The 13,582-nt window shown below is 43.4% G+C and overlaps 3 protein-coding genes across 8 annotated transcripts in view; 2 read left to right on the top strand and 1 right to left on the bottom strand.

Annotated features, from left to right (window-relative positions):
- Positions 1-330: 330 nt before the first annotated feature.
- On the top strand, positions 331-2,410 carry ccl20b (chemokine (C-C motif) ligand 20b). The gene is made up of 4 exons (XM_054765718.1): positions 331-630; positions 708-810; positions 1,965-2,039; positions 2,132-2,410. The coding sequence occupies exons 1-4, from the start codon at positions 558-560 to the stop codon at positions 2,202-2,204; spliced, it is 324 nt and encodes a 107-aa protein (XP_054621693.1). The 5' UTR covers positions 331-557; the 3' UTR covers positions 2,205-2,410.
- Positions 1,609-13,362, bottom strand: LOC129174410 (uncharacterized). Its single transcript, XM_054766393.1, has 7 exons — positions 13,285-13,362; positions 10,774-13,208; positions 10,583-10,700; positions 8,569-8,811; positions 3,766-6,269; positions 3,575-3,692; positions 1,609-2,890 (listed from the first exon to the last, which is right to left on the bottom strand). Exons 2-7 carry the CDS (start codon positions 13,166-13,168, stop codon positions 2,644-2,646), a joined length of 5,625 nt encoding a protein of 1,874 aa, XP_054622368.1. The 5' UTR covers positions 13,169-13,208; positions 13,285-13,362; the 3' UTR covers positions 1,609-2,643.
- Positions 7,479-13,582, top strand: part of cnksr2a (connector enhancer of kinase suppressor of Ras 2a) — a 49,236-nt gene continuing 43,132 nt past the window's right edge. For 2 of the 6 annotated variants that reach the window (XM_054765712.1, XM_054765713.1), the window contains exons 1-2: positions 7,504-8,660; positions 8,731-8,828. The gene's annotated coding sequence lies outside the window, so the exon portion shown is untranslated. Of the gene's footprint in view, positions 8,661-8,730; positions 8,829-13,582 lie in introns of all 6 variants that reach the window. The other 4 variants (XM_054765711.1, XM_054765706.1, XM_054765707.1 and 1 more) reach the window with 3 other exon arrangements.

The following is a 13,582-nucleotide window of genomic DNA, read 5'->3' as shown; positions in this document are numbered from 1 at the left end:
AAATAATCCATTCCAAAGGGAAACTGTCACCATTCTAAAACGGTACAGGTCATTCTTGAAGTAACGCTTTAACAATAGCAACCAGCATACAAGCGTAAAAAGAAGTGAAACATTGCTTCTGGGTATTGTTGAAGTTGTCCCGAAAAGCCAAAGAACAAGCAAAAGGCAGCGTTAATGCTCTGCTGTTCAATGAAGTGACGTTACGCTGAGGCTCTGTGCAACCTGAGAGGGTTTTTCCTGAAAATGTTGGTTGAATTCTGAATTGTGCATTTTCCCAGAGAAAAATGGAAAAGGACACCTGGAGAGAAGGTGTGTCTTTTTTGGTCGTTTCTCAACACCCAAACGGGGACGTCCCCGGTTGAAGACGATCATACTCTGCCCTCGCTCCTGGCTGGCTCCCAAGGTTAACAACAATGGCACATGCCATTGCACAAGCCTGACGACACACGCCTCTGACGCAGAGAAATCCCGGCAGAGAGACATCCTACTTAAGGAGAGAGGCGGCTGCTCACACCGACACATTTTCACTCGGCACACCCGACGACCACACCGAAAGCATGGAAGGCCGCAAGGTGTATATCCTGACAGCACTCCTCGTCCTCATGACCTTCACTGGCAGAACACACTCAGGTGAGAGCAAGACCACCTTGACTTTTGGAAAGCAACCTGGACTTTAGTTTTTAATCTAAACGCATATTTGACTCCAGCCAGCTGCTGTTTGGGGTACAGTGTCGCCAGGTTGCCGTGCAAAAAGCTGCTGGGCTACACCATCCAGAGCATGGGCAAGTCCTGCGACATCAACGCTGTCATGTGAGCTGACCGCTTTTTATTGCTACCTGTTCTTATCTTCAGTTGGTCCACGAGCCAAGAAGAAAAGCGCCACAGCAGAGCGTTTACAAACACAACCACAAACGATTAGGAATGTGGTTTCAGTTTGCAAAGGGGCACAGCATAGATTCCCAAACACTGGCACGAGTACCACTGGTGGTACGCGGGCTCCATCTAGTGGTACTCTATTGGAGCAAATAGAGAGAAATAAAAATGAATCAACCAATTTTCCAAATACACAAGCTGTATATGGTATATAACGGTGGTGCCTGCAAAGCAAAATATGTTTTCAGGTGGCGCTTGGTGTAAAAAAAATAAGTTTGAGGACGTATGTATCATAGAATATTGTTAAATTCAACAAATGATCACAGTATTTTCTTTGTAAAGGTACAGTAGAGCATTTGGCACAGCATCTTGCATTGGATCTCATTAGCGTGGCTGGCTAGTGTGCTGGAACAGCACTTTTTCATGATGTATTTTATTTTTATGATTATTTTATTTAATTTCTATTATTATTTGTGTGTAAGTAAAAAAATCATGTAATATTCGTTTTTTTATACTTTTATATTGTTTTTTTTAAATATATATTTAATATTCATGTACAGTGTTATAGAAATAAATAACATGTAAATATATATTTATTTTCATATACATTTGTAACATCATAAAGATTATAATATATAATGATATCATATATAAATCAATACAAACAAACAATATATAGTATAAAATTACATAATACATAGACATGAAAAGAAGTCTATAAATTATATCTAGAAATATAAAAATATATTATATTACATGGTATTATATCAAAAAGTAATATTAAAATTATATAAAAAATGTAACAAAAATCTATTACATATATTATGATACTATATTAAAAAACATACAATTATATTGAAAAATAATAATAATAATGAATGAATCAAAATAATAAACATAAAACTGTCACATATAGTGTTTTTTTTTTGCTCCTGTAAAAACAAGACAGACAAGTTCTCCGGCTGCTGTCATGGGGGCACTTTGGCCAGGGCGTGTGCAGTAAAAAAAAAAAATGTAACTGGGGGTTAATCAACAAGCCGAAATTCCTCCAGTGCACTCATTCCCACGGTTGCTCCTTCTGGTCCTTCCAGCTTCCACCTGCGCAGAAAGTTCTTGTGCGCCGACCCGTCCAAGGACTCGACCCAAAGAGGGATGAGGTGCATCGAGTGAGTATACAACGCCACTGCACATTTCAGCTTGTGTCTTCTCGAATAAAACATGGAAAACAAACGTCCAACAAATGTTGTTTGCCTGGTAGTGAGCGCAGGAGGAAGAGCACAGAGGCCACCCAGCGGATGTTTGCAGCCAATATGACCACCACTGCAGCATAAACGCAATATTTACTTGCGATCATTTGTGCTTCACTTCCTCTGCGGCAAAGATACACACGGTCAGATAAGCTATGTTTTATGAAGAGCAAAGAGTTGGATTTGGAATACTTTGTAACGTCCGCACATGATTATGTTCACTGGAGTTCTCAAATGTTGGAAAAGCTACTGCCTGATAATTTATTAAACACATTTTAATACCACCCGTGTCTGTTGGTGTCTGAATGGTAATATTTAGTGGCGCCCCCAATGGGTTGTGGTCAAAACGCTTTGGAAGCCATGCTAGCTTACATGCATCCTCAAAGGTTGAGGATCATGACACAAATGCATACTTTGTGGGTTGTTTTGTGTAGTAGAAGAGTTGGCTTGTTTGTTGATCAACATGCAACAGTGAATTTGAATTCATTGGATTTTCAAATTGAAGTTTAGACACACTAATCCATCATCGCCGCAATCTGTCGTCTACAGTCAGCAGCAGCATTACCCCACCCAGATCTTCTTGGGCCTTCAGAGCCTGGCGGAGCTTCTCCCAAAACAGGTTGGTGCACTGGGCAGCCCGAGGCCAACTCAGGAAGGACCGCTTCTTCAGCAGCTTCCTCATGCGGTAGTAGGGAGACAGCTCACAGACGGGGATGTCCTCCAGGAAGACCAGGATCAGGACGTCCTTATGCTCGTCGAACAGGCGGAAGCTTGGGGGAGCAGACAGGTGAAGAGTTACAAGGTTTGTAGCTTGTCCAATGTAAGACATACAACAACAGAACATTAAGTGGGAAAGGAGAACACAAACGTTAGCAATGCTAGCTAGCATTCAAGCATAACATGCCAGGTTAGCCCGTTTGCTGAAGAAAAACAAAATGACCAAACGTGGAAATCCCACTTCTGTAGCTGACTGACAGACAGTCGGCAAAGCTGTAGGCTCTATTACAAGATGTGGAGCAAAGAAAAGAAAAAAAGTTTTTCATTAATTCATTTTCTATGCTGCTCATCCTCACTAGGGTCACAAGTGTATGCTAACTTTGGGCGAGAGGCGGGGTACACCCTAGACTGGTTGCCAATCGCAGGGCACATACTTGTATATACAAACAATCATTCACACTCACATCCATACCTTTTTATTCATTTAAATTAAGAGTCTCCACTTAACCTAACATGCATATTTTTGGAATGTGAGAGTACCCGGAGAAAACACAGGCGCGCACACGGGGAGAACATGCAAAATCCACACAGAAAATCCAGATTGTGTGGCCAACATGCTAACCACCGCCACCGTGTGTTTTAATTTATGATGTCACAAAACCCAGAACTTCAAAACTGCGCATTTGAGTGCCTCTTTTCTCCAAAGTGGAGCAAACGATAGATTTCTATAGATTTACCTGGCCACCTGAATCTCCCGGGAGCACCACTCGCTCTCCAGGTATCTCCGGCTGATCACACAGATTGTCTTCCTGCTGGCGTAGATGGCCTCAGTGATGTTGTCAATGATGGGCTTCCCTGTTGGTGATGAAACTAAGTGTGACCGTGACTTGAACTGGAGTAGAGGCGGGACTAAGCAGCGTGTCCTCACCTGGCTGGAAGTCTCTGTGGTGCAGACACAACTTCCAGCCCTGTTCCCCCTCCAGTTTGGGTAGCAGCTCTCTGAAGACCCAGGGCTCATCGTGGGCGTTGTAGGACACAAAGGCGTCGTACAGACACCGAGGCTGCGCGTTCCTGTGCTTCCTCTCGTAGAGCAAAGCCAAGAAGAGGTGATAGGCGTAAGCCAGCTGCCATCGCAGGAAATGGTAGATAAAGGTTGTCAGCATGAACGAGAGGATCGCACATGTGGTGGAGATGAAGTAGAGGAACTCTATGTCCACGGAACAGGATCGGAGGTCAAGGCTCAGCAGCTTGGTGCCTTTAAGGTCCGGGGGGTAGTTGCATACAAAGTTATAGGCGTCATAAACTTGTGTTTTGGTGTCGTTTACCCACTGGACAAACCAGGCGTTGTCGCAGTCGCAGGTGAAACTGTTGCCTTGAAGATCCAGATAAACCAGAGCAGGGAGAGAGTCCAGCTGTTCCTCAGTGATGACTGAATATTGGTTCTTTCGCGCTTGCAGGAACTCCAGCTTTGTAAGATTGGCCTCCTTTAAAAAATCTAGCGACTGAAGACTTGTTCTGGAAATGTAGAGGCTTCGAAGGTTCGGGATGGGATCAAACAAATGTGGCGAGACATCCGTAAGCTCATTCGCACTGATGTCAAGCTTCTGCAGACGTGGCGTGTATGTGAACATATCTTGGTGCAAGGACAAGAGCTGGACGTTCCTGGTGTCAAAGACCGAGAGGTTGGTCAAACCTTGCAGGAAGTTACGAGGTAAGTAGTTCTTGCCCCTGCTGTGTTGGCCTGACATGATGAGGGTCTCCAGGCTAGAAAGGCGTGAGAATGGCGGCTTTGGCAGAGCTGCATTCGTGTTGTATTTGATGTGATTGTCGGATAAAACCAGCCTTCTTAAGTTAATGAGATCATTGAACACATCCTGGGTTATCTCGCTCTCTCGGATGTCATTGGATTGCAGCAGGATATCTGTGAGCATCGTCAGTCCCCTAAAAGAGCCTTTTTTCAGCTTGTTGATATGATTCTCATGCAGTGTCAGGTTCTGAAGAGACCGCAAGCCCTCAAACTCTCCGTCCTGAATCGTGGTGAGTTTATTCCTGTCCAGTAGCAGCTGTCTGAGATTTGGCAAGTATTTTTTAAAAGCATCGTTCAGTCTCTTGATTTGGTTCGTCTGCATCTTCAGGACCTGAAGGTTGCTCAGATCCTTGAAGACGCACTGCCTTACGCTCGTGATGAAGTTCTGGTAAAGACGGAGCACCCTGAGCTTGCCCAGCTCGGCAAAGTCGTGACAACCAAGAGAGGTGATGTTGTTGGAGCTCAGGTCCAGTTCCAGAAGCAACGTCAGATTCCGAAGGGCGGGCGGGACCAGTGGGAGGTTATTGCGGCTGAGACTCAAGCTCTTCAGACCTTGAAGAGCTCTGAAGGAGTCGTCGGAGATTTGTTGGATGCGGTTTTGAGCTAGATCCAACTCGGTGACATTGGAGCACAGCTGAAGCAGCCCTGAATCCACCAGCTTGAGGTTGTTGAGTCTGATTTGGAGCTGAGCCAGCGTAGGGATGGTGCAGGAGATGCTGAGCAGCTCTTTGAGGTTGTGTTTCATCGCGTTCATCCTCACAGAAGTCAGTGAAAAGTTGAAGCTCTCGAAAAACGCTCTTTTGTCTTCCAATTGAATGCCACCTATATCGAGGGTGGACACTCGGCTGAGCAGTGTTTGCTCATGAAGGTTCCATTTCATCTTCTGCTTCCTTGCGGGGCCACCAATGTTAAGCCACGTTAGGTTTTGGAAAACATCTGCGGCGACGCTGAAAACTTCAATAGAATTCTGAGATAAATCGAGGTATTGGAGGCCCACCATGTTGTTGGTCAGTTCCCAAGATTGAAAAATTCTGAGATCGATTTTTTTGATGATCAGGTACCGCAGATTTGGTAGATGTTGTATTGCGTGATGAACATTTAACAGCTTCTGCAGTTTGTTGTAGGACAGGTCCAGAAAGGTCAATCTCCTCAGGGGCTTAAAAGAGGACGGCAGCACAGTTTTGATGTTATTGCTGTTGATTCTCAGCTCAGTTAGGTTGCTCAAACCATCAAAAACGTCTCCCAGTTGTGTCAGCTGGTTATTATTCAGATTCATCCTCTGGAGCGAGCGCAGGTCGGCAAAGGCTCCTTCTTCTATTTGTGAAATGATGTTGCGCTTTAAGTTTAACTCTAGCAGGGCTGTGTAATTTCTGAAGTCGCCGACTCGTATTTTGGATATTTTGTTCACGGACAAGTCAAACTCTCTGACCGATGGCGGGATGTCACGTGGGACAGCCAGGAGTTTGCTGGCCGAACAAATGGCGCTGTCGTAACTAATTCGACAGTTCCTCAATGAAAATCCAATGCAACTGTTGATAGTCAGAGAGAAGACAATTAAAATAAACCTTGTGGACCTTCCATTTGGTATTCCACCATCTTCCATCGTGAGAGAGTCCAATCTTCCCAACCAAATCAGGTGTCAATTAGGCCTATTGAACAGGGAAAGACATATCAAAGTCATCTAGAAGACAGAAACATGTATGAACAAAATACATGGAGACAGAATAACAAGTCAACAATCTTAATTCATACCTTCAACGGGAAGAAATCAAATAGTAGACCAAGTCCAGCGTGAGAGACGCGTTCCCTTTGTGAGATTCCTGTCCTCTGTGGGCACCGAGTGAGGAAGTGAGAGTGGGCAGGACGGTCACTTCACTTAAAAATGACATGATGCTGAATTCTTTCACTATTTACCCAGGGGGGCGGGATTTGAGAATACAGCCCTCACGTTTAAGCAAGCATTTTATGACAGAGGCTAATAATGTCGAAATACATATACTGTATTTAGAGAAGCTTGTATAGTGTGTGTCAACACACAGCTGTTATTGTCTAACTCGCTGGCAGTGGATAGCAAGATAACCGCGTCACGCCAAAGCATGGTGTCGGTCACGTCATAGTTTGGGTTACACGAGTGCTGCCCTCACTGAACAAGCCTCCAAGATGACAACTCTTTCCTCATCACTTTTCTTTTTGCAAATATTTTTTGCCTCCTTCATTGAGATGATGATTATAATGTTTAATTCAATCTGAATTATTGTGAACAATTGATATTTACACGGGCATCATGTGGAAGTAACAATGACAAGGCTGCACTATTTTAAGGTAAAAAAATTTACTCTGTTGCCTAACTTGTGAAATTTTCTTTCTTTCTTCAGGCATTACGCAGCATTAGTGAAAACAAAAAGAAGAAGTTTGTCTCAGAACCCACGTTACACAAAAGAAGTGTGCAACTATTGCTCGCATGACAGAGAAAATACATTGCAAGTTAATACCATGGATCCCCACACATTCACAATTTGGCATTCAGATTCTTGGTCTCAATATTTTATTATTAGAATTATTTATTTCCCCAAAATAGGCTGTCACAACCCATGTCATTCACCTTAAGTCTATAAAAATGTACAAAGACGTGATAATACAGGTAAAATGTACAGCATACATGTACCAGGCCACAAATGTTGCCTGTTTATGTTTTTATACTTCACTGATTCCCTCAAGTTCTTCATTATTTGCAATGCTGGTGTTATTCTCTGTTTCTCCGATAGATGTCACTGTTGTCTCTGGACAACAGCACAATATAACTGCTTCTTTGGTAGTTAGTTTGTATGTGGCACCGCCATCTAGCGGCCTCCTACTGTCATCGGCAAGTCATTTAGTGCAAACGCCACATTGAGAGCAACGTTCATCAAACTCATCTTCTTGTTTGAGGCAAGACATAATCTGTAAGTGACTAAATATGCTGTAAATTTACTCTTACTGCTGTACCTTTATGTTTAAGGTCATTCATGTAGAAGACTTTTTTCTTTACTAATGAGCACAAGCTAGTTTGGCTAGGTGTGTCTTGCCCCACTCGTACATGTTTATTTGGTGGTACACATTTATTAACTTGCATGATAATTTCACTTAGTACATTGATACAAATACTAATGTATTTGTTTTGCAGTTTTAGTGAAAAAATTCAAAGTAAAGACTGACCATATAATTTCGCCAAGCGTTGAGATGTTCCACATAGTCCTTGAACGCACCATAGTTAGGTGAGGTAAAGTGAAAGTGAATATACAGTACGTTAGTAGTTTATACAGTGGAACTTTGGTTAGCGTCATTAATTCGTTCCAGAAGGTCTGACTCCAACCAAAACGTACACTAACCAAATACACTAAATGTTTCCCATTCCCTCCCCTCGCTTGGGGTCAAAATGCTTTGGAAGACATGCTAGCATACATGTAATACAGATATTGTCGAAGTTTTTTTGATTATTATACAAATGCTTAATGACTTATGGAAAATTAGTCTCAAATTTTGCATGTTTTGCTTGATGGCGGCCACGTTTTTCAACCAAACTTGCTTTAACTTTCACATGTGTTAATCAGTCGTCTAAAGGCGTGTACCAGGTGTGTGGTGATTCGGCTAAACACCTGAACATTACAGTAGGTTGTTTTGTAGAGCTGTGCAGTAGAAGAGTTAGCTCCCATGACTGCATGTGATGTTTAATTCATTGTGTTTTCAAAGTGAAGCTTGACTCAACCAGGACAAACTGTTTACCAGCATACACGCAAATTAGCTTAATTATAACAACTATTCACAACAAAACTTCCTCCCTGTTATGCTTTCTGTAACTGCTCTAACCAGTTAGCCTTTTCTTTATTCCTTCTGGAAGTCCCGCAATGAGTCTCTCTAGCTTCCCATCACCTTCATCATCTTCACCACTCGTCATCGTCATCTACAGTCAGCAGCAGCATTTCACCACCTGGATCTTCTTTGGCCGTCAGAGCCTGGCGGAGTTTCTCCCAAAACAGGTCAGTGCACTGTGCTGCCCGAGGCCAGCTTAGGAAGGACCGCTTTTTCAGCAGCTTCCTCATGCGGTAGTAGGGAGACAGCTCACAGACGGGGATGTCCTCCAGGAAGACCAGGATCAGGACGTCCTTATGCTCGTCAAACAGGCGGAAGCTTGGAGGAGCAGACAGGTGAAGAGTTACCCACTGTCAAAGGTTTGTTTCTTGTCCAAAGTAATAGATGCCATTAGGGGTGCACAAAAATTATCAGATTGATAGAATTATGATGTCATACGGATCAATCAGATAACCAATAATTAAAAAGAAAAAACGCTCCAATGAGGCGAAATTACCTGTACTGTGCTGTAGGTGAGTTAGCGTGAATAAATCGACCGCTCCTTTTCTGTGACTTGCTGCAAATGACCTGTTGTAACTCTACCTGAGCTCAATTATAAACAAATACGGCATCGATCACCGTTTCAGAGGAAGACATTTCACCAAATGCACTGCAAACATTCTGTGATGATGGAAAAAAAACATGGAGCTTAAACACATCAAACCGGCATTTGAAAAGAGCAAAAAAGTTTATCAGAGACAACCCGAGGGCCAAAGCGATATGTGATTTCATCACGGACATGATGGCGGTGGACGACCAGCACTTTACCATTGATGAAGATACCGGCCTTTGTTGATAAGTAAACTCCTTGGAGCCATGGTTTGTACTTCTGAGCCGCCACTATTATTTTTTAAATGTTTTGTTAACAATAGTGACGTCATATTTTGTGAGGACAAATCGACAGGTACAGGTCGTCAAATCCAGCATTGTTTGAGTCGTTCATACTTCCAGGTGTGCACAAGCTCCAGTCAAATCAAAATTTACAAAATAACAGGTGTTACTGTAAAAAGTAATCGGTATGGTATTGGGCTTGAGAAGTAGGAAATGATCAGTATTGGCTTGAAAAAAAAATGTGCATGTGCAAATGTGCATTCCGATATTCTTTAATAAGTTTCAATGGTCCAAAAATAACTTCAAAATCTCTGGAATGAAATAGTGAAATAATCCATCCATCCATTTTCAATACCGATTATTAGGGTCGCGGGGGCATGCTGGAGCCTATCCCAGCTGACTTCGGGCGACAGGCGGGGGTACACGTCTGTCTCTTCTATATTACCAAAATTGGCCTGTAAGAGAATAATAGCTCTCTTTTCAAGTCTGAACAAATAAATATCCAGTCATTTTTGATGAAAAATGATGAAAACCAGCACATTTTGATCATCCATCCATCCATTTCCTATGACGCTTATCGTCATTAGGGTCGCGGATGCTGGAGCCTCTCCCAGCTGACTTTGGGCGACAGGCGGGGGTATACATCTGTCTCTTCTATATTACCAAAATTGGCCTGTAAGAGAATAATAGCTCTCTTTTCAAGTCTTAATAAATATCCAGTCATTTTTGATGAAAAATGATGAAAACCAGCACATTTTGATCATCCATCCATCCATTTCCTATGCTGCTTATCGTCATTAGGGTCGCGGGGGTATGCTGGAGCCTATCCCAGCTGACTTTGGGCGGGGAGAACATGCAAACGCCACACAGATGCACATTTGGATCAATGTCTAAAAAAATAAAATAACAAGACAGGACATGGCCTGGGAAAACAGGACATTTGTTCACCCAAACAAGCAATAATAGCATGCTAATTAGCTTTCAAGCATATCATGCAAGGTTAGCCTATTTGCTGAAGAGAAACAAAATGATTAAACATACACCTTCCAGGTCTGTAGCTGACTGAGGGATCGTTGGCAAAGCTCTGGGCTTTATTATAAGATGCATAGAGAAGCCCTTTTTTGAAAAATGGTTTTCATTTATGACGACCTTCAAAAGAAACCGTTTGAGTGCCTCTTTTCTCCAAAGTGGAGCAAACGATAGATTTCTATAGATTTACCTGGCCACCTGAATCTCCCGGGAGCACCACTCGCTCTCCAGGTATCTCCGGCTGATCACACAGATTGTCTTCCTGCTGGCGTAGATGGCCTCAGTGATGTTGTCAATGATGGGCTTCCCTGTTGGTGATGAAACTAAGTGTGACCGTGACTTGAACTGGAGTAGAGGCGGGACTAAGCAGCGTGTCCTCACCTGGCTGGAAGTCTCTGTGGTGCAGACACAACTTCCAGCCCTGTTCCCCCTCCAGTTTGGGTAGCAGCTCTCTGAAGACCCAGGGCTCATCGTGGGCGTTGTAGGACACAAAGGCGTCGTACAGACACCGAGGCTGCGCGTTCCTGTGCTTCCTCTCGTAGAGCAAAGCCAAGAAGAGGTGATAGGCGTAAGCCAGCTGCCATCGCAGGAAATGGTAGATAAAGGTTGTCAGCATGAACGAGAGGATCGCACATGTGGTGGAGATGAAGTAGAGGAACTCTATGTCCACGGAACAGGATCGGAGGTCAAGGCTCAGCAGCTTGGTGCCTTTAAGGTCCGGGGGGTAGTTGAAACTGTTGCCTTGAAGATCCAGATAAACCAGAGCAGGGAGAGAGTCCAGCTGTTCCTCAGTGATGACTGAATATTGGTTCTTTCGCGCTTGCAGGAACTCCAGCTTTGTAAGATTGGCCTCCTTTAAAAAATCTAGCGACTGAAGACTTGTTCTGGAAATGTAGAGGCTTCGAAGGTTCGGGATGGGATCAAACAAATGTGGCGAGACATCTCCGAGGTCATTTGAGCTGATGTCAAGCTTCTGCAGACGTGGCGTGTATGTGAACATATCTTGGTGCAAGGACAAGAGCTGGACGTTCCTGGTGTCAAAGACCGAGAGGTTGGTCAAACCTTGCAGGAAGTTACGAGGTAAGTAGTTCTTGAGCCTGCTGTGTTGGCCTGACATGATGAGGGTCTCCAGGCTAGAAAGGCGTGAGAATGGCGGCTTTGGCAGAGCTGCGGTAGAGTGGTATTTGATGTGATTATCCAATAAATGCAACCTTCTTAAGTTAATGAGATCATTGAACACATCCTGGTTTATTTCTCTGATGTCATTGGATTGCAGCAGGATATCTGTGAGCATCGTCAGTCCCCTAAAAGAGCCTTTTTCCAGCTTGTTGATATGATTCCCGTGCAGTGCCAGGTACTGAAGAGACCGCAAGCTCTCAAACTCTCCGTCTTCAATTGTGCTGAGTTGATTACCGTACAGTCGCAGCTTAATGAGATTTGGGAAGCATCTTTTAAAAGCATAATCCAGTCGTCTGATTTGGTTCTTCTGCATATTCAGGACCTGAAGGTTGGTCAGATTCTGGAAGATGCACTGCCTTATGGTCGTGAGGAAATTGTGGCAGAGACTGAGCACCCTGAGTTTGCCCAACTTGGCAAAGTTATGACAACCAAGAGAAATGATGTTATTGAAGCGCAGGTCCAGTTCTTGAAGGCTTGTCAGATTTCTAATGGCAAGTGGGACGAAGGAGAGCACATTGAAGTTCAGACGCAACACCTCTAGAGCTTGAAGGGCTCTGAAAGAGTCTTTGGAGATGCTTTGGATGCGATTGGAGGCTAGATCCAAATTGGTGACATTGGAGCACAGCTGAAGCAGATCTGAATCCACCAAATTGAGGTTGTTGTGTCTGATTTGGAGCTGAGTTAGTGTAGGGATGGTGCAGGAGATGCTAAGCAGCTCTTTAAGATCGTGTTTGGTTGTTTTTATCATCACAGAATTCAATGAAAAATTGAAGCTCTCGAAAAACGCTGTTATGTCTTCCAAGTGAGTCCCGCCAATATCGAGGGTGGACACTCGGCTGAGCAGTGTTTGCTCATGAAGGTCCCATTTCATCTTCTGCTTTCTTGGGGGAACGCTAATGTTTAGCAACGTTAGGTTTTGGAAAACATCTGCGGCGACGCTGAAAACATCAATGGAATTCTGAGATAAATCGAGGTGTTGGAGGCCCACCGTGTTGTTGGTCAGTTCCCAAGACTGAAAAATTCTTAGATTGATATTTCTGATGAGCAGATACCGCAGATTTGGTAGATGTTGTATTGCGTGATGAACATTTAACAGCTTCTGCAGTTTGTTGTAGGACAGGTCCAGAAAGGTCAATCTCCTCAGGGGCTTAAAAGAGGACGACAGCACAGTTTTGATGTTATTGCTGTTGATTCTCAGCTCAGTTAGGTTGCTCAAACCATCAAAAATGTCCCCCAGTTGTGTCAGCTGGTTATTATTCAGATTCATCCTCTGGAGCGAGCGCAGGTCGGCAAAGGCTCCTTCTTCTATTTGTGAAATGATGTTGCAATTTAACTTTAACTCTAGCAGGGCTGTGTAATTTCTGAAGTCACTGAATCGTATTTTGGATATTTTGTTCTTTGACAAGTCAAACTCGTTGACTGATGGTGTGATATCCCGAGGAACCGCTTGGAGGTTGCTGGCCGAACAAATGGCCCGGTTGGAACTGATTCGACAGTTCCTCAGTGAAAATCCAATGCAACTTTTGATAGTCAGAGAGAAGACAATTAAAATAAACCTTGTGGACCTTCCATTTGGTATTCCACCATCGTTCATCATGATAGAATCCAATCTTCCAATCCCAAAGTGCAAATTAGGCCTATTCAACAAGGAAAAATGTAAAATGTAAAAAAAACATGGAGACAGAATGACGAGACAACAGTCTTAATACTTACCTTCAGCAAGAATAAATCAAATTTTGTAATAGACCAACTCCAACGTGAGGCTTCAAAGTAAATTTTTCCTGTGTGAGATTCCTGGCCTCTGTGGACACAGAGTGAGGAAGTGAGAGTGGGCGGATGGTCCCTTCACTTAAAAAAAATTTCAAAAAAAAGAAGCGAGAAATCAGACATGATGCTGACTTTCACATTGCACCACAGGAGAGGATGGGAATACAGCCCTCACATGTAAGCAGGGCAATACTGTAGGACAATACTGTAGAAGTAGATATACTTGGAGTAGTCAGTGTACAGC

Source organism: Dunckerocampus dactyliophorus, chromosome 21 (genome assembly GCF_027744805.1).
Source record: "Dunckerocampus dactyliophorus isolate RoL2022-P2 chromosome 21, RoL_Ddac_1.1, whole genome shotgun sequence".
Lineage (NCBI taxonomy): Eukaryota > Metazoa > Chordata > Actinopteri > Syngnathiformes > Syngnathidae > Dunckerocampus > Dunckerocampus dactyliophorus.
This window is presented reverse-complemented; position numbering and strand designations above follow the sequence as displayed.

Coding starts and splice junctions, on each gene's coding strand:
- ccl20b (XM_054765718.1), top strand. CDS start 558: ATGGAAGGCCGCAAGGTGTATATCCTGACAGCACTCCTCGTCCTCATG. Junction 811..1,964: donor TGCGACATCAACGCTGTCAT/GTGAGCTGACCG, acceptor TGGTCCTTCCAG/CTTCCACCTGCGCAGAAAGT. Junction 2,040..2,131: donor AGAGGGATGAGGTGCATCGA/GTGAGTATACAA, acceptor TTTGCCTGGTAG/TGAGCGCAGGAGGAAGAGCA.
- LOC129174410 (XM_054766393.1), bottom strand. CDS start 13,168: ATGATGAACGATGGTGGAATACCAAATGGAAGGTCCACAAGGTTTATT. Junction 3,693..3,765: donor CCACAGAGACTTCCAGCCAG/GTGAGGACACGC, acceptor CATCACCAACAG/GGAAGCCCATCATTGACAAC. Junction 2,891..3,574: donor CGGGAGATTCAGGTGGCCAG/GTAAATCTATAG, acceptor TGCTCCCCCAAG/CTTCCGCCTGTTCGACGAGC.